The sequence below is a fragment of the Arvicola amphibius genome, chromosome 6, assembly GCF_903992535.2.
Source record: "Arvicola amphibius chromosome 6, mArvAmp1.2, whole genome shotgun sequence".
Taxonomy (NCBI): Eukaryota; Metazoa; Chordata; class Mammalia; order Rodentia; family Cricetidae; genus Arvicola; species Arvicola amphibius.
In genome coordinates, this window is record NC_052052.2 from 123,260,590 (window position 1) to 123,286,547 (window position 25,958).

Genomic DNA, 25,958 nt, shown 5'->3' on the forward strand with positions numbered 1-25,958 from the left:
CTTAACTTTCACTCCTCCAGGAGGGAACTGATTAGTACACTAGGTGTCTTTAGTGTTCTTCGGAGGGGAGTGCTCTTTTTAAATTCTACCTCGTGTGAATGAATGTCTCCTAAACAAGCCTATTATTAACAAATCCTTTATAATGTCATTTCTATTATTTTGAATCTCTTCCAAACCAGCACAGCAAGCATAAAATCAAGGGAAGAGCTACATAAAGATACTTATTTAGAGTCAGCAAAAACAAACAAACAAACAAACCAGGAATACTAACTCACCTATGACCTTATGACTACCTCGAGGACAGCTGGCCTACATGACAACTTGTCTTAACAAACCTACAGCAACAACAACAACAAAGATATAGCTATTTTGTCTCAAAGCAAATGCATTCATAAACTTTTGGTATTTCAATTCTATTACTTCAAATTTCTTCTCCATTAGTATTGTCTCTGCTTCTGCAGGAACTATATAACTTTGCTCAACGTGTTGTTGAGAGAAGATATCTTCTTGCCATCCCCATGATGTAAATATCTGATAATGAATGAGACAATACAGTATGGTTTTTTTAAAATGTAAAAAATAATTTTAGATATTTTTCTTTAAACTTGCCAGAAATCTTAAAACATTTTTTAATGAAGGAGCTAGAGAGATAGTTCAGCAATTAAGGACACTTGAAGCTTTTGTAGACGACCAGGGTTCATTTCCCAGAACCCACATCTTGGCTTCAAACCAACTGTTCAGTACCCCAGTGCCAGGATGCCTAATCCTCTTCTGAACTTCATAACTTTTGGGCATCAGGTATGCAGGTGTTGCAGGCGCACAAAAAATATACCAGTACAAAAAAATTTACATGAACATAATAAAGTAAAAAAATCTTATTAAACACTTAAACATGTGCCAGGCAGTGGTGACACATGCCTTTAATCTCAGCACTGGGAGGCAGAGGCAGGCAGATCTCTGTGAGTTTAAGGCCAATCTGGTCTACAAGAGTTAGTACCAGGACAGTCAGGACTACACTGAGAAACCCTGTCTCGAAAAAAAAAAATAATAAATAAATAAATAATAAATAAATAAATAAATAAATTTTAAAATAAAAACAAAAAACCCTTAAAAATTTTGGATGGAAACAATACAAAATGCAATAACTGTCCTATTAGAATCAAGGAGTTACTATATAAGTGATAATATTTTATTTATTATAAAGAAATCAAAAAATCAGGGCAAGTGGCCTGTTGATGCATCAGACAGTCTTTCATTCACACTGAAAATACATTCTGAGCATAAAAAAATATTTGGGCTGTCCCTATATATTAAAGCCAGCCCTGTGTTGAAATCTTTTGGCTCTCCCCAACAAGGAAACACAAAAACTATACTGTTTACTTACGCTAAGCTTCGATTTATCTAGAACACTTACAGCGGGCACTAGTGAGTATATTAAAGTCTTTAGAAGTCTTTGGAGGATAATATTAATTAAATACCTTAACATTGTGAGCAAGAACTCTGGAAAAAAAAATTTGTGCCTTCGAAGACTGACTGGATGGTTAGAAATCCTGCCATGTAGAGACACTGGAGTCAGTGATGCAGGGAAGAGACCAATTACAGTTCATCCTGGGCTCTTTAATCTCCTCGTTAGCCGTCTTGCCCAGCACGGTGTTGGACCTAACCTTCTATGACTAACATGTGAAATAACCTTAGGGAACATATTAACTTAATAGAACCCCAATTTCCCACTAATCAAAGGGCTAAGAATGCAGTCGACTAATTTCTAAGGCCTGGCACAGGCTGTTCTCCATCTTGCCAAGGATCTGATGAGTGTTGTGAGGGGGACACAGGAAAGAAACTGCTGGCATGACCTCTCCGTGATATGCTAAGATCTTTACTATAGTGATGAGAGAGGGAAGCACCAGCAGCGTCTTGATGAGTCCAGAGCAGAGACGGAAAGGTGTAGACTGAGCACAAGCAGAGCTAGGAAAGAGGGGAGTAGTAGAGAACAGTGGAGATACCGAGGTAGCCAGAGACGGACACTAGAGCACAGGCAGAGAGAGTAGGAGAAAATGAGAGAGGGGGGAGCGGGGGGAGCTAGGTTGAGAGAAGGATCTGAGCCACAGGGAATTTAGGGTAAAGGAGGAGGTGAGAGGGCTGAAAAGCTAGTGGAGACTTTGAAATGTCTGCCATGGACTTCTGATACTGTGAGAGCCTGAAGGCCAACATGGGAGTCCATATGCAGCCAGAGGTAGCCAGAGATCACTTCTGCCCTAGGAAAGGAAAGAGACTCCTTTGGGCAGATGGATACCAGCCTGGCGAGTTCCTGAGGAATATGACTTTTCTCTAACCGCCAGAAATCCTGTAATTCAGGCTGAGCTCATTTCTGGATCTATAGACTGCCTGCCTTTTGGAGCTTTGGGAAAATGAGTTTATTTTAGACTTGAAAATGACCTCACATAAAAACAATTTTTAAAATGCCTTGAATTATGATTTTCTTATTTCTGTTACTATAGGAAGGTTCATGTTACTATAAAAAGGGTACTATGTTGTAGAAAGAGTTACTTACTTGAACATGGAATTTGGGGTAACTGAAGTCTGTGTCTCTGGGGCCACGGTTACTCATATTTGGCTCCGGAATAAAGGATGTTATCTCCCTTTGATGAAAAAAGTATTTTTTTTTTATCTTTCACTTATCACAAATGCCCATTCTCTCGGGTAAAGCATTTGAATTTCATATTATGGTCAGAAGTATGTATTTTATATACGAAAACATTCCATCAGCATGGTTTGGTTAAATGTGTGAGCTTTGTTAAATGCATGAGATTTCTTAAAATGTATGCCCAGATAGTTATGTTGAAATATTAACTATACAAAAAAGTTTTAAATTTTTTTCTCCACACCATTTTAAACTATTTCACGGTACAGTCCCTCTGCCAAGAAATACTGATAAAATTAAAAGTAGTGGTAGTATTCAATGTGGGTCTGAAAAGAGAAAATGCATATTTCTTATGTATTTCGTGAATTTCTTTGCAATTGGTTAAAATTTTTCTATAAGCGCTTAAGAAATAAGCAGACATGACCATTTAGAAACTTTAGCTAGAGGAAATTATTTGAAATGTAGTCACGGTAGAGAAGGAACACAAGCGGTATGCGCCTTAGAAAGTGTGCACTACCCGCCAGAGCTCCTAAGCAGCTGCCTGCGGTGCTCTCTCTGGACCGGGTTGTTAGGGGCCGCTCAGCTTTTCGTATTTTGCACAAAGTCAGTGTATTGCTTGTGCGCTCGATTCTTCAACCTTAAAACAGGATAAGGAGTTAGTACCATAAGAAAGCACAGACAAGGAAACAAAAGCGCCTTTCTTCATTTTTTTTTTTTCTTAAGCCTTCCCCTCCCCCCACAGCGGCGGGCGCAACTTCCCGCCTCCTCCCTCAGGTTCTCAGTTCGGTCCGCCGCCTGCTCTATAAAAGCCGGTGCTCGGCGGCCGTCTCAGTGTTTCAGCTCTCATCTCCTCTTCGGCACGCAAGCATGTCTGGTCGCGGCAAGGGCGGGAAAGGCCTGGGCAAAGGCGGCGCCAAGCGCCACCGCAAGGTCCTGCGCGACAACATCCAGGGCATCACCAAGCCCGCCATCCGCCGCCTGGCCCGGCGCGGCGGAGTCAAGCGCATCTCCGGCCTCATCTACGAGGAGACCCGCGGGGTGCTGAAGGTGTTCCTGGAGAACGTGATCCGCGACGCGGTCACCTACACGGAGCACGCCAAGCGCAAGACCGTCACCGCCATGGACGTGGTCTACGCGCTCAAGCGCCAGGGCCGCACCCTCTACGGCTTCGGAGGTTAAGGTGTTTCATTCTCTACTACAGTCTTGCTTATTTAAAGGCCCTTTTCAGGGCCACCCACTCGATCCTCTTAAAGAGCTACAACATTGCCCAAGTTTACGGCCAGGAGTTCACGCCTTAGTTAGGTTTCCTGTGTAGACCTTTGCTTTTTTTCTTTCTGTAGTTAAACCGTCCAATTTTAATAGCTTAAGGAATTACGATTACTAGCTTCCTAATCCTTATTGAAAATGAATTGTCAACTAAAACAGCGTCGCAGCAATTAAAAATTTATTTGTCTCACTAAACTTCCCAGTTTTATGCAATAACTTTGATAGGATTTGAGTGTAAAATATTAACTCTTAGATTGCTCGGTGTTTTAACATTTTCTTGAGTTCAACTCCCATTTTATCTCTTCTGGCTCGCTTTCATGTGTACACATGTATGAAATTTTTTTACCCAGGTATTTCAAAGGCTATAAAACAATTATAAAAAATAATTCAAGTTCTAAAGCAAAGGGAAAGAAATGGAGCAAGGGGAATTTTTTTTTAATTGTTTATTTTTGAGATGGGGTCTCACATACCACCAGCTAGGCTCGAACTAACTTTGTAGCCAAAGCCAGCATTGAACTCCTGGCTGATTTTCCTGATTCCATCTCTGGAGTGTCTGAATTACAGCAGACAGCACCACCTCTGGCTTATTTTTCTTACTGCTGCATCAGGCTTCTTCACTGGCTATAAAGACAAAGGTCCCAGTTGGAAGAGGAAGGCAACTAGGCAAATAACTTATTTCCCCTTTATTAAGTTGGGAGGAATAAAAAAAAAAAAAAAACCAGTCACTTCCCCTTTAAGTTGGGAGACAAACCCAGCCACAGCAGTGGCTCAACACAAACCTCTAGAATACTTTTCAAGTTTTATTTGTGTTTTGGTGGATAAAAGGACAGATCTAGAATGGATATTATCACTGTGTGACTGAATTTGCGCAGACCATATACCAAGTATATTTAGTACACATGAATTTAGCATTCATGTTTTTCATGTTTAAATACTACTTCACAAGTACTATTAATCTCTTGAGTATCCCTTTAAACACATTAACACAACTGCACAACTTATTCTTTATTGTTTTATTTATCATATTTGTTTCTTAGTATCAGAACTAAGTAATTTCAAATAGTACCAGGGAGACATTTTTAAAATGCCAGGATACCAATACTATGAATTTTTCCAAGTATCATCCACCCCTGGAACAGATGTGTAATGATATGGTATCATATATATATATATATATATATATATATATATCATATATAATCTATTATATATAATAGATATATATTGTTCTGTTTCAGTGATAAAATTATCAAAAGGTAAATTACTTGTTCTCAGTTGTATGACTATTTCCCTACATAAAGTGTGTCTTCTATAAAATGAGGAAACAATGTAATGTGTTCTCTCTGCTTAGTAAACTTCAAAACCATCTACTATAACACTTTATAAACTTCTGTTTTCAAAGTATATCCTTGAACTGGAAAAAGTAATAACCAAAAGTATTACTAATGGATCCATAAGAAAACTGTTAAAATTATAGCTATAAGATTACTTTTGAATTAAATTTTATAAAACTAAACTTCATCTTTTTACTTAGATAATTCTGAAGCCATTTATGGCAAATTCTGAGCTCTCTCCATCTCAGCAGTAATGCTTGCCCCTTCCCCCCTGGGAACCAAGAACCTAACAGCTACTGAAATGTTGGGAACGTTCCATTTCCCTGACTCTTTGTGAATATTGTCCAGAAATTGGGGCAAGATAACCTTTAAGATGTTGACTCAGTTCCTGAACAATTACCCACACACGTATGTTTTGACTCAGCCCCTGGGAAACGGGGTCAAAGTGACCTCTTACCTCATCTGATCTGGTTATTGCTCTCTAGTCAATTATTGGTAATTGCCCTTTTGAGTAAGCCAATCATAATATTCAAAGAACAACCCCCAGACACCCCCTTGCTTCTATGGCTTTTTCTTTAAAAGTAGCTTGTACCAGCTATTCGGGGTCTCTCGGCTCCCCGAATGCTGGGGGACCCTGTCATGACAGAATTAATAAAATCCTCATGCTTTTACATCAGCTGTGGTGTGAGGGCTGGTCTCTGGAGGCGACTCCTCCTCGGTGTTTGGACTCTAGGATCCAACAAAGATATTTAATGAATCAACGGAGAGTTGATTTGAGATATTACATATCACAGGTATATAATAAACCTTTATAGGATATTGAGGGAATATTAAATTTAAAAAAAGAAATGGAAACAAATTCATGAGCAGAATCCACATAATTATTACAAATGACTCTAAAAAAGCATTTGATAAAGTTTAACATTCCTTCCTGATAAAAGTTCAGGAGGCCTTAGGAATAGATAAAAGGTACCTCAAAATAATAAATACTATCTACAACAAATTTATAGCCAGCACTGTATTAAATGGAAACAAATTGGGAGCATTTCCTCTGAAAGCAGGAACAGACAGAGTGTGACGGTTCTCCCCGCCCATAGTCCATGCAGTCCTGAATGTCTTATCTTTAGCAAGCAGACAAGAGAAAGGCATACAAGGGGTAAAACCAGAAAGCAAGGAAGTCAACTACCCTTATTTAAAGATGATAGTGTTCTTAAAAGATCTCATGAAGTCTGTTAGAAACCCCACGGACTTCATCTAGACAGACATAGAAACATCGCAGCATATAAGAATAAAAACAAAAACAAAGCAGTGGTTTTCATGTGACACACAGTTGAGCTTCCCAGAAACTAGTCAGGAAAATCACTCCATTCAAAACACCCCCAATAAATAATTCATGAATATATCCAACCAAAAAAAAAAAAAAAAAAAGAATTTCTAAAGCTCTGCAACAAGAGCTTCCAGATACTGAGAAAGGAAAACCACAGTGACGTATCTAAGATTAGCCCATCTTGTTCCGACTCCAGTTTCTGTCTGTGTGTGTAGACACGTCTCAGCGCTCTAGCCCTACAATGGCCTTGTCTGTCTTGGGGACACATTTGCATTGTCAATGACCCTGACCGTTGTCCACATGTATTAACTAAAATCATTAATGATTGTACAGATTAAAAATAAACTAAAATAAATGATAAAATATATATCAAAATTATTTTGTCGTATCTGAAATAACTACTATGTTGAGGAAAAACAGAGATAAGGCTGCTTTGACCCTCTGCTAAGAATGACGTAATTGTGGTCTGTTGTGCTTTTAAAAACACAGTTTCCTTGAGTTTCAGCACCAAGAGACATTCTTATGCTCTGGCCCACCCTTTGGTGGCTGGCCGAAAATAAAGAACACTAATTTGTCCTTATACGTATGATGGTGTGTAGGTTTCTCACCTAAAATATAGCAACAGAAGATGCTAGAAAATGAAAAAAAATCCCATGTTCCTGAATAACAGAAATAACATTGCAAATACAAATTAGCAAAGTAGCAAAATTAATATACAGAATTAATGCAATACTTATGGAAATGTTCAAGTCACATTTCACAGGTTTAGGAGAAAATGTAACTAATTCATATAAAATCATGAAGAGAGCCATAGGAATTCTAATGAGTAAGCACAGTGCTGGAGGCCGTACCTGACCGCATCATACAACAGAGCTGTAGCATAAGAAGAAACAAGTAGACAGACCTACGAAACAGAAGAGAGGACCTTGAAACAAAAAGACAAATCTTTGCCCAACAAAGTTTTGACAAAGGGGAAAACACACTTTGGAACAGATCAAGCAGTTAACAAGCAAATTTATAACTTTCATCTTGTACACAATCATCTCAGAATGGATCAAAAATCTAAAGCATTTAAACTTTTATACAAAGACACAGAGGAGACCCTTCAGGGTATGTAGGAGGAAGAATTCTTAAAACACAAACAACACAGGAACTGAAGCCAAGTATCAACAGGTGGAACAACATGAAAATAAAAATTTCTGTATAGCAAAATAAGCAATATATTACTTGTATTTTAATAAATAAATCTTGCCTGAAGACCAGAAAAGCAAGTCAGCCAAGCCACTAGAGAAGTCTTACTTCTATTAAGGCTGGGTGACCGAAAACCAATTAGACTAAGCCTCTCTCTTCTCCTATTGTATATTCCCTGTAGTACTGGGATTAAAGGTGAGGTACCACCACCTGGGTTTGTTTCTGAGTTGATCTTTTGTAGCCTAGGGTGGCCTTGACCTCACAGAGATCCACACGCCTCTGTCTCCCAGTTCCTGGGATTAAAGGTGTGTGTCACCATTACCTAGCCTCCAGTGGCTGGAGCTTTGCCTCTGGTCTTCAGGCAAGATTAATTTATTAAAATAAAAATAATAGACCACTATAAGAACATCAAATGATAACCTACAAAATGGGATCAAATCTGCCTGCTACATTTCGGGCCAGAGATTATATCCAAAATTTACAAAAAAATCACAGGAATTAAATACCCGAAAATGAAACTTCCAATCAGTAAATAAATTGAATAGTTAAAAGAAATTTAAATACAGATGGCCAATAATAATCAGACATCAGGAATACACAAATTAAAACTACTTTGAAATACCATTTCACTAAGGATGGCAATCATCAAGAAATGTTAGCGATGATGTGTAAGAAACCCTGTTCACTATTGGTGGAGGTGCAAATAAATACAGCCACTGTGGAAATCAGTTTGGAGATTTCTCAAAAAAAAATATGCTGAAGCTGTTTCATATCTGAGCATATACTCAGGGAATGCCATACATCCCATAGAGATATTTATACCCCGATGTTCATTGCTGCTTCATTCGCTATGACAAAGAATTGGAGTCAACCACATTGTCTACCACAGAGGAACGGATAATGAAAATTCAGTATATAAGTCACTAAACTTGAATATTATTCAGCTCTAGAGAAAAATGAAGTCAGAAAATGCAGTAAAATAGATGAAATTATAATGTAATTATGAAATATATATTAAGCAAGGACACAATCTCAGAAAAAAAACCACATGCTCTCAAATGGGGAATCTAGCGAAAAAATATATGTAAACTAATGTACATAAGTGTACAAGAACATTCATTAATACGAAGAGAACAAGAAAGGACATGTATAACAGAATAAAGAATGAGTGCAGGTATTGGACAAGTTATTTAAAACTAATTATTTTCCTAGTGCTATTTCTGTCCTGGACTTTTGTACTCAGAGGGATTAGGGCATAAACACATTTGATGCTTAAAACTCTGAAAGTTGAAGCATTAGTTGAGAATGTATACTAACTGTATAGTTTTAGCTGTTGACTCTGTGGGACCCTCACCCCTTATTCTCAAAGGGGCAAGAAAAAATTTCCTAGCAGAATGTTTTCCTAGGAAGATAATAGTGGCCGTCCCCTCTCCTACCTAAGAGATTCCGAGCACAAGGTCACTTAGCTCAGCCCAGCCAGCCACCTGGTACAGGCTGATAAAAATGGCCTAACTCAAGAACAGTGGCCTTGCTCTAAAAACAAGAAAAAACCTGACTTAACAAAATGGAAGGGAGCAAAAGTCCTTGTACCCGTGCCAAAGCATCTTCAAAGATTCTCTTTGTAGTTAGGCCTTTAAAAGCTTACAGAGGTAGTAACGGGGATGGAGGTGAGTTTTAAACGTTTGTATTATGCTGATTGTACCTGGCTTATTACAGTCTGGGCCTCTCTGGTGGTCTTTCCCTGGGGGTCGTAAACTGGGCACAACAGACTCTTGATCGATTAATTTTGCTTAGGTGATGCTTAAGTTTACAAGAAAAAAAATTCTTAATTTAGCAGCTCAGTCCCCTAAGGTGGCAACTTTCAGTCACCAGGAAGTGTCATTGCAGAGATGTGTAAAGTCAGAGCAACCTCAAATTATAAGAGGCTGGAAGCTGTGAAAGAGCGAGGAACTGCAAATGGAAAAATTCTAAACAAGGGCATCAATGTAAGTGCTTCGACAACCACTTGATTCCAAAGAGATCCTGCCGACAGCACCCTGAAAAATGGCATGCAAATGAAGAGCATAGACAGCTATGCTTTGATTGGACAGATTCATACCAGTCGGCTCCTAGCCTCGTAGGCAACTCAGATGACTGTATTCCTAAATATAACGTAGCGTTTAAGCTCCTTAAAGAGTATGTGGTGGCCCTGAAAAGGACCTTTGGAAAGAAATGGACAAAAGATAGCTCAGCCGCCGAAGCCATAGAGAGTGCGGCCCTGGCGCTTGAGCGCGTAGACCACGTCCATGGCGGTGACGGTCTTGCGCTTGGCGTGCTCCGTGTAGGTGACCGCGTCGCGGATCACGTTCTCCAGGAACACCTTCAGCACCCCGCGGGTCTCCTCGTAGATGAGGCCGGAGATGCGCTTGACTCCCCCGCGCCGGGCCAGGCGGCGGATGGCGGGCTTGGTGATGCCCTGGATGTTGTCGCGCAGGACCTTGCGGTGGCGCTTGGCGCCGCCTTTGCCCAGGCCTTTCCCGCCCTTGCCGCGACCAGACATGCTTGCATGCCGAGGAGGAGATGAGAGCTGAAACACTGAGACGGCCGCCGAGCACCGGCTTTTATAGAGCAGGCGGCGGACCGAACTGAGAACCTGAGGGAGGAGGCGGGAAGTTGCGCCCGCCGCTGTGGGGGGAGGGGAAGGCTTAAGAAAAAAAAAAAAATGAAGAAAGGCGCTTTTGTTTCCTTGTCTGTGCTTTCTTATGGTACTAACTCCTTATCCTGTTTTAAGGTTGAAGAATCGAGCGCACAAGCAATACACTGACTTTGTGCAAAATACGAAAAGCTGAGCGGCCCCTAACAACCCGGTCCAGAGAGAGCACCGCAGGCAGCTGCTTAGGAGCTCTGGCGGGTAGTGCACACTTTCTAAGGCGCATACCGCTTGTGTTCCTTCTCTACCGTGACTACATTTCAAATAATTTCCTCTAGCTAAAGTTTCTAAATGGTCATGTCTGCTTATTTCTTAAGCGCTTATAGAAAAATTTTAACCAATTGCAAAGAAATTCACGAAATACATAAGAAATATGCATTTTCTCTTTTCAGACCCACATTGAATACTACCACTACTTTTAATTTTATCAGTATTTCTTGGCAGAGGGACTGTACCGTGAAATAGTTTAAAATGGTGTGGAGAAAAAAATTTAAAACTTTTTTGTATAGTTAATATTTCAACATAACTATCTGGGCATACATTTTAAGAAATCTCATGCATTTAACAAAGCTCACACATTTAACCAAACCATGCTGATGGAATGTTTTCGTATATAAAATACATACTTCTGACCATAATATGAAATTCAAATGCTTTACCCGAGAGGATGGGCATTTGTGATAAGTGAAAGATAAAAAAAAATACTTTTTTCATCAAAGGGAGATAACATCCTTTATTCCGGAGCCAAATATGAGTAACCGTGGCCCCAGAGACACAGATTTCAGTTACCCCAAATTCCATGTTCAAGTAAGTAACTCTTTCTACAACATAGTACCCTTTTTATAGTAACATGAACCTTCCTATAGTAACAGAAATAAGAAAATCATAATTCAAGGCATTTTAAAAATTGTTTTTATGTGAGGTCATTTTCAAGTCTACAATAAACTCATTTTCCCAAAGCTCCAAAAGGCAGGCAGTCTATAGATCCAGAAATGAGCTCAGCCTGAATTACAGGATTTCTAGCGGTTAGAGAAAAGTCATATTCCTCAGGAACTCGCCAGGCTGGTATCCATCTGCCCAAAGAAGTCTCTTTCCTTTCCTAGGGCAGAAGTGATCTCTGGCTACCTCTGGCTGCATATGGACTCCCATGTTGGCCTTCAGGCTCTCACAGTATCAGAAGTCCATGGCAGACATTTCAAAGTCTCCACTAGCTTTTCAGCCCTCTCACCTCCTCCTTTACCCTAAATTCCCTGTGGCTCAGATCCTTCTCTCAACCTAGCTCCCCCCGCTCCCCCCTCTCTCATTTTCTCCTACTCTCTCTGCCTGTGCTCTAGTGTCCATCTCTGGCTACCTCGGTATCTCCACTGTTCTCTACTACTCCCCTCTTTCCTAGCTCTGCTTGTGCTCAGTCTACATCTTTCCGTCTCTGCTCTGGACTCATCAAGACGCTGCTGGTGCTTCCCTCTCTCATCTCTATAGTAAAGATCTTAGCATATCATGGAGAGGTCATGCCAGCAGTTTCTTTCCTGTGTCCCCTCACAACACTCATCAGATCCTTGCAAGATGGAGAACAGCCTGTGCCAGGCCTTAGAAATTAGTCGACTGCATTCTTAGCCCTTTGATTAGTGGGAAATTGGGGTTCTATTAAGTTAATATGTTCCCTAAGGTTATTTCACATGTTAGTCATAGAAGGTTAGGACCAACACCGTGCTGGGCAAGACGGCTAACGAGGAGATTAAAGAGCCCAGGATGAACTGTAATTGGTCTCTTCCCTGCATCACTGACTCCAGTGTCTCTACATGGCAGGATTTCTAACCATCCAGTCAGTCTTCGAAGGCACAAATTTTTTTTCCAGAGTTCTTGCTCACAATGTTAAGGTATTTAATTAATATTATCCTCCAAAGACTTCTAAAGACTTTAATATACTCACTAGTGCCCGCTGTAAGTGTTCTAGATGAATCGAAGCTTAGCGTAACTAAACAGTATGGTTTTTGTGTTTCCTTGTTGGGGAGAGCCAAAAGATTTCAACACAGGGCTGGCTTTAATATATAGGGACAGCCCAAATATTTTTTTATGCTCAGAATGTATTTTCAGTGTGAATGAAAGACTGTCTGATGCATCAACAGGCCACTTGCCCTGATTTTTTGATTTCTTTATAATAAATAAAATATTATCACTTATATAGTAACTCCTTGATTCTAATAGGACAGTTATTGCATTTTGTATTGTTTCCATCCAAAATTTTTAAGGGTTTTTTGTTTTTATTTTAAAATTTATTTATTTATTTATTTATTATTTATTTATTTATTATTTTTTTTTCGAGACAGGGTTTCTCAGTGTAGTCCTGACTGTCCTGGTACTAACTCTTGTAGACCAGATTGGCCTTGAACTCACAGAGATCTGCCTGCCTCTGCCTCCCAGTGCTGAGATTAAAGGCATGTGTCACCACTGCCTGGCACATGTTTAAGTGTTTAATAAGATTTTTTTACTTTATTATGTTCATGTAAATTTTTTTGTACTGGTATATTTTTTGTGCACCTGCAACACCTGCATACCTGATGCCCAAAAGTTATGAAGTTCAGAAGAGGATTAGGCATCCTGGCACTGGGGTACTGAACAGTTGGTTTGAAGCCACCATGTGGGTTCTGGGAAATGAACCCTGGTCGTCTACAAAAGCTTCAAGTGTCCTTAATTGCTGAACTATCTCTCTAGCGCCTTCATTAAAAAATGTTTTAAGATTTCTGGCAAGTTTAAAGAAAAATATCTAAAATTATTTTTTACATTTTAAAAAACCATATTGTATTGTCTCATTCATTATCAGATATTTACATCATGGGGATGGCAAGAAGATATCTTCTCTCAACAACACGTTGAGCAAAGTTATATAGTTCCTGCAGAAGCAGAGACAATACTAATGGAGAAGAAATTTGAAGTAATAGAATTGAAATACCAAAAGTTTATGAATGCATTTGCTTTGAGACAAAATAGCTATATCTTTGTTGTTGTTGTTGCTGTAGGTTTGTTAAGACAAGTTGTCATGTAGGCCAGCTGTCCTCGAGGTAGTCATAAGGTCATAGGTGAGTTAGTATTCCTGGTTTGTTTGTTTGTTTGTTTTTGCTGACTCTAAATAAGTATCTTTATGTAGCTCTTCCCTTGATTTTTTGCTTGCTGTGCTGGTTTGGAAGAGATTCAAAATAATAGAAATGACATTATAAAGGATTTGTTAATAATAGGCTTGTTTAGGAGACATTCATTCACAGGAGGTAGAATTTAAAAAGAGCACTCCCCTCCGAAGAACACTAAAGACACCTAGTGTACTAATCAGTTCCCTCCTGGAGGAGTGAAAGTTAAGGTGCTAGGAGCTGTTTATTCACCAGGATTAACTGCCCTTAGGTTCATTTCCATAACAACAGAGACGATCAATCGTGAGTTGCAACAGCTGTTAGGCACATTCTCATAACAAAGAACAGGACTCTAAGCAGGCCTCCCAAGGGGTCAGTGTAGGGTTACAGTCAGTGTAACCCAGGCCTGCCACAAAGCAACCCACCGCCCCCAACTCCCTTCACTTCTTGAGAAAAGCATTATTCTACCAGGTGGGCAAGATGATCCCAGGCAACAGCTTTTTATAAAGAAAACCACTGGTAACCTTAAAAGAACTCTCTCGAAATATCTTCGCTGTGTAAATCTCCCACCTGCCTGAGGGGCCAGAAATGCAGATTTGTCTTTGTTTAAATTGCTCAGAGGGTAAGCTGGGGCTGGGACCCACAGAGATTCAAGAGTAACAGCACAGGTGGAAAACAGAAGCTCGAGGTGTCTGTAAGTTAGTGAAATCTTCTATTCAAGGCAAGCTCCTCCTGGGGAAGCAGTCAGAGCCGGATAAACACCCTCATTTAAGAGCCTTTACCCCCAAAGTGTGCAGAGTGATTCTTCACTGCGAAGGCCTATTACTCCTCTAACAAAACACTTCGGAACACAGTAGATCAGAGCAGGAAGGCTGGCTGCTCAACCGGCCTGCCATGTGGGAAGTGTGGCTTAATATAGGCTTTCGTGCTAATCAGCATGGCCCCAGCTTTCCCGGGTTTGATACTGGGGAAGCTCGGGTTTCCTTTCAAGTTCTTGGTCTCATTAATAAAACAATTTTAAAACAGACTTGGGATGAAGGTCTAGGATAATTGTACTAAACTTTTGTGTGACATCAAGCCTTCTGTAACAAATATTCAAGGATTCAGGGAAAACGTCCCTTCTTTTTCTCCAGAATTTGCAGTAACACACAGTTGTGTATTAGTGGAATTAGAGAACAAAGGTGTGGGGATGAACTAATGGGAAACCTCAGCCCGGACTTTCTGTTCATAATCTTTTCTGCTATTCCGTATGGCGTTTCTTTCCCCAGGTGTAAAACTGCATTATACAGTAAAAGTGCAGCTGACAGATCCCTAGACCAACTCAGAGAAGCAGTGAGAAGCCCAATTTGCAGACCTTCCGGAAACCTGCCTTTTGAATAGTCATTGTTGATGCCGTAGAAGTCTTGTGAGGCCAAGGCTTTTCTCCCTCCCATGATAGGATTCATACCGAAATATCCTAGTAGTGTATAAATCATTCCCTAATTATGATTTTCCCTGTACCAGCAGCAGGATGATCTTTTTCCCATACTGTGGAGCCCTGGTGTGAAAGCACCACACAGCCAAACCTTATTGACAAGACTTCTGACAAGGAAGGGACCCCTGCTATGGACCACATGCGAACCTCAAAGGGACAGACATTGAGCAGGGGAGACAGTCTGCCCTTACTGATACGCAAATCTGGACAGTTCTAAAATCTACAACAGCCAACTCGGGAGAGTATAATCTACTGGTCTTCGCTCTGCCCTAACAAACGACTAAGATTCTGTACTTTCCTCCACCTCAGGTTCATTGGCACAAGGTCTTAGTCTAGAAAATGAACTGTGCCTTTAGCCCTAGAAAAATAAGACAAAGGCTTAGCTCTCTAAACCAGCCCCAGAGAAAGGAATTCCTTCTCACCTGGGTGCCCCCGCAGCACCCCGACTGCAACCCAGAACAGAAGTGCTCAGAAAGAGCAACAACACCGTCGCATTTTTCTCTACAGTTATTAATCGCAAACTTCTAGCTTAACTTGTCACCGTAAGAAATGTAGTTAGTACACCGCCTCCACCCCCGTTTCTCTCTTTGGAATTCTGTACTGATTTAATCCACCCAACCTTTCTGAGAATGTAATAAGACAACCGCACATCCTTTATCCACTTTATTAGGCTTAAGAAATGCATGCTTGGTATCATTGTCATTTAGTTGAGAATTGTTAGCTGTGTCTGTGTGGGTATACAAACTGGAAACCTTGTGGGTTCAAGAGGGACATCAAGAGAACATGAAACGGAACAGCAAGAACCATCAAGGAGACCACTGAGAGAGCATTGAAGAGAGCATAGGAAGAATACATAGAGCATGAAGGAAAGATTTATGTGAGCTAATTTACTTTGTTTACCCGCAGACCTTTTTAGTCAGTTTTTCCCTGCTATAGTGGTTGGTCCTTCTGAATCCCGAGTGGTTTATGGGATGGTATCCTCAACATAAACCTCGATCTAAAACAGGATTTCTCTGGGGTCAGCTTCTTAAGGTCTCCTATCAGACAAACCGGTCTTTCTGGCCAGCTAATCCTCCGAGAGGGATGGTGTTGAGGACACAGGACACCATTGACACTTAGTCAGGCTTTCAAGGAGCAACTGCCTTGAACTCAGAAAAGGCTAATTCAGTAATCACTCATTTATTAGAAGTTATGGCCATCATGGGTATTCCTACACAAATAAAGACAGACAATGGTCCAGCGTATGTATCTAAGAAAATGAAATGTTTTTTGCTTATTATAATATAAAACATATTACAGATATACCAAATAATCAATCCTACAGGTCAGGCAGTTATACAAAGGTCAAACTGAACTATTAAGGATATGCTAAACAAACAAAAAGGAATGCAAAATACCCCCAGAAATAGATTGTATAATGCTTTATTGACCTTGAATTTTCTTAACACTAATGAGAAAGTAACAACAGCAGCAGACAGGCATTGGATGATAGAAAAAACTTCTAAGTTAAATCAGCTGGTGTATTTCAAGAATGTGCTGACCTCACAATGGAAGCCAGGAGATGTGCTATGTTGGGGAAGGGGTTTCATTCTTGTTTCCATGGGGGGGGGGGGGATATCTGTGAATATCATCAAAATTAATAAGGATTTATTTTCAAAAAGAAAAACCTCTTAAGAAAGAAAAATGACAGCTCATCCACAGAGGTGACAACCATACAGATGTTAAGGAACCTCATATGGGGTTGGGGCAAGCTTCTGTTCTTGTCTTTACAGGAAAATGCACATCTTCAAAAAGTCAAGATATCCTAAATGTTTAGATGCTAAAAGAGGAAAAATAACTATCCAAAATGGATCAACAAGACAAAAAAAAAAAAAAAAGGCTTATGAGGACAGGTGATGTCTCTCTCTATATATCTCTATCTCTATATCTATCTATCTATATATATTCATAAATATCTAGAACTGGCTTTAGAGTTGAACAATGGCTATCCTCTAAATCTGAGCACGTGTTTAAAGAAAAATTCAAAGTTTCTGTCTCACGTAAGTAGCCATCTTGTATGTGACAATTTTTTTACTTCCTGCCTATTTTGTCTATATCTTATTTTTTTATTAAATATATGTCTATATAAGTAATGTTTAAGTAGATTTTCCTAAAAATCTTTTTCCTGCAGCAATCTTTAAAATTTTCAAAAAGAAGATGGGGCCCCACAGCAACAACTCCACCTGGTTGAAATGACGCCATAAGCTAATAGTGCTACTATAAGACCAGATTTTTGGTCCCAGCTGCTGAAATGGTGCACCTTCTTACCACGTTCTGGCCAGAATTCCAAATAAGAACCTCAGAAAAACCTTATTGACTGTTCAGAAATCAGTTACAATTATACTAGACAGTAATCTTGAAACTTAACCATTGCTTTACTTTTACAGGATCCCATAAAAAAAATCACCCCCATGACATCTAAAAGCAATTCTAAAATATGACATCCTCTTTCCCAACAAAGTTTGGCCTCAGGGCTGGGGACACCATTTAGGGTTTAATTATCAGTTGTATAGGGTAGAGGTTTGGGGTGAAAATTATGTAGGCCAAGATATCTCTTAAAAAAAAAGAGGGAAAACTGAATGGGATAATAAGAAATTTAGTGTGAATTTATTCACACTAACAATAATAATAGTGAGTAATAGAGTGATTACTTATGAGCTATAATTTATGGATAATTTACATTGGTATAGTTTCTTGTATACTGATATAAGTTCAAATATTTTGTTATTTCTGTCTACAATATTTGTACACCTATGCAAAGTTATTTTGTCATATTTTATGCATGCATGTTCCTATCTCTGTTTAAGACATTTTGTATCCTGATACAATTTTAGGATATATTTATCATATTGCATTATACATTTCTACCTCTGTTCAAGATACTTATACATTTTTTTTTACATTTTGAGGTCATTGTCATTTTATAGCACAGTTGATTACAGATTATTTAATATTCTGATATAAAGTCTTAGTCTTTAAGTTATACAGGTAATAAGTATTATAGGTCAATCGTTATTCATGGTTGTTATACATATAGTTGGAGTAATTAGGTTCTTTAGATACACAGAGATTATATTCTGCATAGATAGGTAATCTTCAACCACTTCAAAGATCTGTAGAACATGGCATTTAAATAACTCAGGGTTCTGTTGATGTGAGGCAGCATTGATCTATTCCCGAGAGAATGTTAAACATTGAGGACACTCCATTTGGAGTTCATTTTCTTTTTGGCACAATTGACCTTTGGGCAAGGAACTGTCCATGCCTTGACCACTGACCAGGTACATGGAATCGGACTGGATAAGCAGAACACAAGGAAAATGACTGCCAAACCTTGCCAAGACAGAGTAAGACGGTCCTAAAAATTTTCTGCTTTTGAATATGGTTTGTCAGTTACTCGAGCCCTTAGCCAGAGTTGGTTGCTTCAACATTGCAAATGAGACTTTGGGTGATTGCTCAGGCAGCCAGTTGTCTCTGTCATCTACTGCACATTTTCAAAGCTGTTTGATTGCAATTCCTGCCTACTCAATTAATATTATCTCCCTTCTCAGGCCTTCGATAGGGTTGAAGAATAGATAGTTGTATAGTTTTCCTTAGTTGTGATGAAAGATAAAATAGATATAAATGTTGTAACTGTAATTCTTGCTTGATTCCTGTTTTGTTATATGTAATTTTACTATGTTAAAGTTAAAACCTTCCTTTTTTATTTAAATAGAAAAGGGGAAATGGTGTCGGAAGTCCTTCTGTTTATGTGTTGCTTTTATTGGTTAATAAAGAAGCTGGTTTTGGCCAATGGCTTAACAGAACATAGGCAGGCTGGAAGAGATATATGGAGAGAGTAGGTACAGTCAGAAGACGCCATGGAGCCGCCAGAGAGGAAAGACACTAGCTGCCAGTTGGAACCTTGTTGGTAGGCCACAAGGCTCACGGTAAAATATAAAATAATAAAAATGGGTTAACCAACGATATAAGATCTAGCTAGCAATACACAAGTGATTAGCCAGGCAGTGATTTAAATACTATAGTTTCTGAGTGGTTATTTCATGGTCTGTACAGCCCGGAATGAGCAAGCAGTCTGCTCCTACAGACAAGTGGCCTCTTATGACAGGATGAGGCTGTTAGAACAGTATTTCTGGTTTAAGTTTGGTAGAGAGGCAGTCTTGTTTCTGTCATATAAGGTGTTCTCATTTCTTTGTTTGCCTTAGGGTAGTAAAGGATCAGGAGACCCCCCTGTGTGGGGGCAAGAGGTTAGCAATAGACTAATTCTAAAACTTCATTTCTTTCATGTTCTTAGCATGTAAAAGTTCCATAGTTTGGTGAATTCCAAGATCATTAAAAACCCAATTTGGGGGCTAGAATAAACCATTTCTTTTATTCCTTGGACATTAGCAGTTTCTTTTGTGGACAGATGAAAACTGTTTTGTCGAAAAGCACCCGTACTACTCCATACTGAGACCAGTTCTGAGAAGTCTGTCCTCCTTATTGATCATTCTAGTCCTTAAGGATTGGCTGCCCACTGGATATTCTCTTCTACAGGTTGACCGATATTGTAATCAGCCAAGCATGTATATTAGTTAGGGCATTCTAGAGAAACAGAATTTATGAACTACATACATTTGGAAGCCATTTTAGTAAATCCCTTTTCCCTATGAAAAAGCTAATGGGCTGTTTGGAAGTCCACGTGTGACTAAGTTTCCATCTGGAGTCAATTCTGACTTTAAGAAGTCATTTGAGTTCAAGCTTGCCTGCTCTGCCAGCATCCTTGAGGGCTATGGGGACGTTCTGATTAAGCCCTTGGTAAAGAGCATTTTGGCCATGCAAAGAGAACACATTATCTATTAAGAAGCAGGAAAAAAAAAAGAAAAAGAAAATTGCTTGCTGCTAGCAGAATTCCCATGAGCGATATGAACCTGTTTGAGCTTCTTCCCAAGGACAGCGCAGGGAGGTGGTTACCTGACTGTATTGCTCTTTGTTCTGCTGTCTGCCATTGATCTGTATAAAAGCAAGTTCTGAAATAAACTCTGGGCTGTGAGGCTGTTTTCGCATGACCAGACAGACCTCCCGATTCCATCCTGTGTTCTCTGTCTCAATTTCTTTCATCTGTCATTTCCTTAGCTTTAACATACCTCCAGTCCAGGAACCCTAGATGATTTGAGGGAGTAGACTCTTACAGGGCTAGTGTTCAGCTAGCCCCAAAATGGCTGTCTAAGAATCTAATAGTTCTTCAGTCCATGAAGGCTGAATATTTCAGCTGGTCTTCTGTACATTTGGGAATCCCAGAGAAGTAGACAGTGAAGGAATGAACTCGCGAGAGTGAAAAGCAAGCTTTCCTCTTCCATGTCTTTTGTATATAAAGGCTGCCAACAGAAGGTGTGGTCAAGACTAAAAGTGCTTGTTTCCCCCTCAGAAGATCTGGATTAAAGGTGCATCTTCCATCTCAAACGTACGGTTTAGAAGTGGGTCTTCCCACTTTAAATAGTATAATTAAAAATTTTATAAATTTTTTATAAATTTAAAAAATAGAAAAAAATTTTTCACAGGGGTGCCCAGCTATTTGGGTTTTAGTTAATTAAGGATGCAGTCAAGTTGGCAACCAAGAATAGCCATCACAACATGCAAAGACCCTCCCATTCTGAGCACTTCCAGCCCAGGTTGAAAGAAATTCATACCTGCAAGGGAGCCGGAGATACAGAGAACAGTGAACTGTAGATACAGTTGATTGAACTAATACAGAACGCTGACCCTTTGAGTATTTACATTCAGTGAACTTCAACTATCTCTGGAGAAATAAGAGTCACCTAGTCCACATTTCTGAAAAGGGCACATTTAGAAGATACAAGCAAGTACCTACCTGTTAAGGACTCTCAAACCTTCCTTTGATTTACCTAAAAGACTGCTTTTTAGGACAAGGGGCAAAAAATACTTATAGAAAGGCTAGAGCCTCTCCATGGCTGGCAAGATGTCTGAGAGGTTAAGAAAACCCAGGTTTTTGTTCCCAGTGTTGGCAAATAGTCTCAGGTCACGAGGAATTGAGTCAGGTTGTACCAGCCACAAGGAGTTGATTTTCCCTGGCCAGATCCTTCTGGTCCATCTGTAGAAACAATAGCTCTGGGAATTGAAAACAACCCACCTCACTCCCAGTTAAACTACACACAGACACAGAGACACACACAGACACACACATATACACCACACACACACAGACACACACGCACACACACGCGCGCGCGCACACACACACACACACACACAGCTGTAACTTCCTGGGAGCTATTCATGTATACATGTATGTATATACCTGTCTCCCCAGTCTCTCCAACCGCAATCTTCCACCAGAAAGGCTGAGGCTGCACTGTTCCCATACAGCATCTCAGCCTTTGGGTGTTGAGTCTGTCTACCTCTCCACTTCATTTTTTTTCTTCACATACCACCCACATGGCAGCTCACAACTGTCTGCACCTACTGTTTCAGGGTATCTGATGGTATTTTCTGGCCTGTCTGGGCAAAAAACATGCATGTGACACACAGGCACATATGCAGCCAAAATACCCACACACCTAAAAAAAATAAAATAATAAAAAGAAATAATTTTAAACAGGCCATAGCCTGTCATCTTTCAATATTTTGACTTCTTATTAATAAAGCCTTTTCTTTCTTGGTTCTTCTGCCTCTCAATTCATTGAACTTGTTGGGTTACAGTAACCAACCAAGGTAACAATAGCTCACATCTTTTGCCCTATCATATTCCTTATCATCTCCCATACAAACTCTTTATAATGTACATTAATATTTTCTAGTTTTGTTAAAAAGCAAACAAACTTTCCAGGGTTCTTGGAGATGTTCAAGGTTTTTAACTGTTCCCCAGTAACAAAAGTATCTGCTTTCCATGTGTCCTTTCTGTCTCCACTAAATTTATATAATGCAATGATATGGCTCAAAAGGAGCTGCTAACTAGAAAAAAAAAAACAGGCAAATATAGAGTTTGGGTTGTTGACTGAATGGAAAACAGTGGTATAATATCTTGAAATTATCTCTTACTTTCTAATAGCCTGGAATGTTTTTTGTGCCTCACAGCCAAAGTTAGTAAGTTACTTTTGAGAGTGTTAGACTAGCCTGTTTGTTTAACGTGTGTTTAAGAAAACAATGTAACATTCAACCTTGTCTCGGATTTCCCATGCAACCAACTTTCACCACCTAAACTAGTGCATTGCTGTAATCTGTGGTTACATACTCTTCCACACTCCTGACCTAGATAATATGTGCTTAACATTTGCTGAAAACATCAACTCCAGAAGTTGAAAGCTACTTTCTAAAATCTACCATACAAGTTGAAAGCAGCATTTATGGATGTTAGTTTATAAGGACTAATGTTTGTTGTCTGGTTCACTTATGATCAGTTGCAGCCAGTGGCATAATCCTTGTAAAACTCTGTTAAAGATTTCTGCAAATTCAACCTTCCTAATACTGTGACCCTTTAATACACTTCCTTGCATTAAGGTGACCCCTCGACCATAAAATTATTTCATTGCTCCTTCATAACTGTAACTTCGCTATGGTTATGAATCATAATGTAAATATTTGATATACAGGATATTTGCTCAGTGACGCCCTAGGAGGCTGCAACCTGCAGGTTGAAACCAATGCACCAATGACCATGTGATGCTTTCTATGCTGTTCAAAAACTACAGAGTGAAGCCCTTTGTGAGAGACAGACACTATCCGCACACACAGTTCATACAACAGACAGACACACAGAGACGGAAACAACAAGACAGCCTTCAGCTAGGCAGTTCAGACTCATACTCATTCACACAGACAGACGTTAAGTCAGAACAGACACATGACACAGGGAGCATGAAGCAGATAGAGAACTCAGATTTGGACTTGATCTTGGTTAAGTGACTCCTAAAGGAACTGATTTTATTTCTTCCTTTAATGTGACACCCGCGTATTAGTGGTGACTCAGAATCAGTCACTAATGTGTTTAACCTGCACAATATTCTACCTAGATTTTTCTCTAAGCTGCTATACACCTAGCAAGTACAGCCCCAAGTAGGGTGGGGCAATAGGATGACTTGCAATGGACGTTAGTAGCCCCCCCACCCCGATTCCATGACGGATACCATTCAGACCCTAAAGCTCAGCATGTAGACAGCACCACCTGCCAAGATGGAAACCATTGCCTGGCAAGACTTTCTATTGGCTTAAACTTGTGTCAGAATAAACTTCTCTTGTGGGTACATCATAACAGAGCTTTCTAAATTATGGTCATATATCTTATTTAGGACTTTTAATAATCTGTAGAGCTCAGATACCCTCTCCCTCTAATGGCTATGAATGTAAAGATTCTCCCTTGTGCTGTGGGCAGGCTTGGTCTGCTGTGATGTTGAAGGACCTCATTGCCTGACACCCATCTCAGCACATCGCTCTTCCAAGCCTGGAAAGAATGTCTAAAACAGCGACCTGAATCCTTTATGATGAAAGCGTAATAAAATCTCAGCACTTTCCCTTGATACCTGAGTCAGCTGAGAAGTTATTAAGCCTGAAAAGCTGTGAGCCTCTGAACTTGATGCTGGACATTCAGGGGAAATAAGAGTGGTCTAGGAAATGCATTTGCAAATGTCACGTGACAGGAAGTCAATCTTGTTGAAGGACATGTGTTTATTTTTGAGTCTCTTTCCCTGTTCCACTTGCCATAGAACTAAACTCCAATACAGTTGTTGACATCAGTAGCTACAGGAAAATTTATGGACACTTAGAAGTTAGACCAACAAATTAGGAAAATTAGACAAGCTGAAAAATACCCACAAAACAAAGTCCAAAGAATGCATCCAAAAAGACTTCTAGGGGGCTCAGTCATGGCTGGGACTGTGAAGAAATAAGACAGACTCATGGACAGAAAGCTGAGATTGGATGGACTGGTGTCTATGCTGTAGAAAACACAGCACCCACAAGCTCAGTGTGTTTCTTATATAGAGTTGAACAGGAGGCAGGATAGTTGCATATAGCTGGGCAAGGGGTAGGGTTATTGCACACAGATGAAGGAGGAGGAAGAGTTCATGTCATACAGCTCCATCAAGGCAACAGGTCTTGCTAAACTCTGTATGTGCAGTCTCTACAGGGGGCAGAGTCTGAGCCATGACCCTGGGGCTAGGGAGTTATGGTAGTAATTTTCTGCACATACTGTCAACATCCACTCACAAGAGGAGGTTTTGCCATGCTTTGAGCCTCATCCTGGTGTGGGAGGCTTTGCCATTCCTTCATGGGTCTGGGATTCTAGGGTCCTTGACTTGGCCGTTCCCATGTCAACAATCCACATTCACTCAGGACGTCACTCATTCTGGGCTTCCTGGGCTCCCTACACCAAAGAGCTTCCTCAGGAACTGTGGCAGAGTGCTAGTTAGTATTTGCTAGGTAAGTTTAATCACAAATTCTTTGTAATATTAACTTACTACTCTTAGTTTCTCCCACATCAATGGAAATATTCTTTTCCATATATTTAATATTCCTTACATATATGATATAGAAAAATTTGGTAAATGCCAGTCTAAATTTTGCCCTTTGCAGTGCAAACTGAGGGTATTTTGGAAACAAATTTATGGATATGCTTGATCTGAATTTCCATTAAATTACCAAAGACAATCTAAGTCACCCAGCAGAAACCGCATTAGCATGAGTATCCTCTGAAAACACCAAGGCCAGATGAGGGGTATAACTTACCTTCCACTAGTCTGCTGGTTGCAGAAGAAGAAATATAAAGGTACAGATCTCTTTCTTCATGTAAGAAATGTATACACTTTTGTTAATTTATCAGTTTATCTCATTGACTTAATCATGGAACAATGAGAATAGGTATCATTAGCATTATATCGGTAAATTGCCATACGATGTTTGAGTTCACTGAAAAGCTACCTCTGAGAAGGGTTGTTGTACCACCTAACCAGTTCAGACCCAAGTGTGCTTGTCTCAAAGTCTCTTTGGAGTCTGTGAGTGGTTGACAACACAAGTCTTTAATCCCAGCATTTGGGAGTCAGACAGGAGCAGGTCTCTGAATTCGAGGTCAGTCTGGTCAACAGAGAGTTCTGGGGCAGCCAGGCTACAACCTCCCTCCTTCACCCTGCCTATAAAAAAGCATCAGTCTCTTACAAGGCCCCAGAATTATCTGGCTCCCCTAATGCTGTTGCTAGGAAGGAATAGGAAACAGCCCAAGCTTAAAACCGTTGTGTCCTTAGAAGGTGAACTGTTTCTAACAGATGTTACTTTTGCTTGTCCCACCAAGAAAAAGTGCCCTCAGGGGGCAAAAACAAACAGTAACAAAACAAACCAAACAAAAAACTATCCAAGAAGCAGAGGCAGGTGGATCTGTGAGTTCGAGGCTAGCCTGATTTTACAGAGCAAGTTCCAGGACAACCAGGTCTACAAAGAACCCTGCCTCAAAGGGGAAAACAAACAAAATAACAAAAACCTAGTATTTCAGTCCTTCCGTTGTGGGAAGCTCAGTAATGGACGACAAAGGTCCAACAGGAAACTCCAGCCGCCTGTAGCTTCCCCAGCTGGTTCCTGCTGTGAGCATCTGATTTGATGGTATTTTCTCTACAGCTGCTCTTTGCTTTTACTTGACAGGAAGAGCCCTTTCTGCCAAGGACTCCATGAAATCCAGCTGACTGACAGCTTCCTCAGTTGATGGCTGCCGGATATTTTGAAATCCGTTTTGTTGAGGTTTTACTGTTTATCTGCTGCATCTCTCGTTGTTTGTATTTGTTTGCTTTTGACTTGTTATATCTTTAGTAAACCGGCTCAAGTTATAGTCATCACAGAACATTCTCTGGACTGTAATGAATGTCAGAGTTTACCCTCTCACAGGAATACAGGCTG

At 40.0% G+C, this 25,958-nt stretch overlaps 2 protein-coding genes across 2 annotated transcripts; one reads left to right on the top strand and one right to left on the bottom strand.

Moving 5' to 3' along the window:
* Positions 1 to 231: 231 nt before the first annotated feature.
* LOC119817370 (histone H4) lies at positions 232 to 10,298 on the bottom strand. The gene is made up of 4 exons (XM_038334569.2): positions 9,989 to 10,298; positions 9,474 to 9,501; positions 6,879 to 6,913; positions 232 to 275 (listed from the first exon to the last, which is right to left on the bottom strand). Exons 1-4 carry the CDS (start codon positions 10,296 to 10,298, stop codon positions 232 to 234), a joined length of 417 nt encoding a protein of 138 aa, XP_038190497.2.
* On the top strand, positions 3,509 to 3,820 carry LOC119817373 (histone H4). The gene has a single exon (XM_038334573.2). The coding sequence runs from the start codon at positions 3,509 to 3,511 to the stop codon at positions 3,818 to 3,820; it is 312 nt and encodes a 103-aa protein (XP_038190501.2).
* Positions 10,299 to 25,958: the final 15,660 nt, after the last annotated feature.

Excerpts from the sequence above, each read along its gene's own strand:
- LOC119817373 (XM_038334573.2), top strand. The coding sequence starts at position 3,509 with ATGTCTGGTCGCGGCAAGGGCGGGAAAGGCCTGGGCAAAGGCGGCGCC.
- LOC119817370 (XM_038334569.2), bottom strand. The coding sequence starts at position 10,298 with ATGTCTGGTCGCGGCAAGGGCGGGAAAGGCCTGGGCAAAGGCGGCGCC. Across the intron at positions 9,502-9,988 it reads TCTCTATGGCTTCGGCGGCT|GGGAAAGACCACCAGAGAGG; the intron begins GAGCTATCTTTT and ends TTACGACCCCCA. Across the intron at positions 276-6,878 it reads TACAATCATTAATGATTTTA|GTGAGTTAGTATTCCTGGTT; the intron begins GTTAATACATGT and ends ATAAGGTCATAG.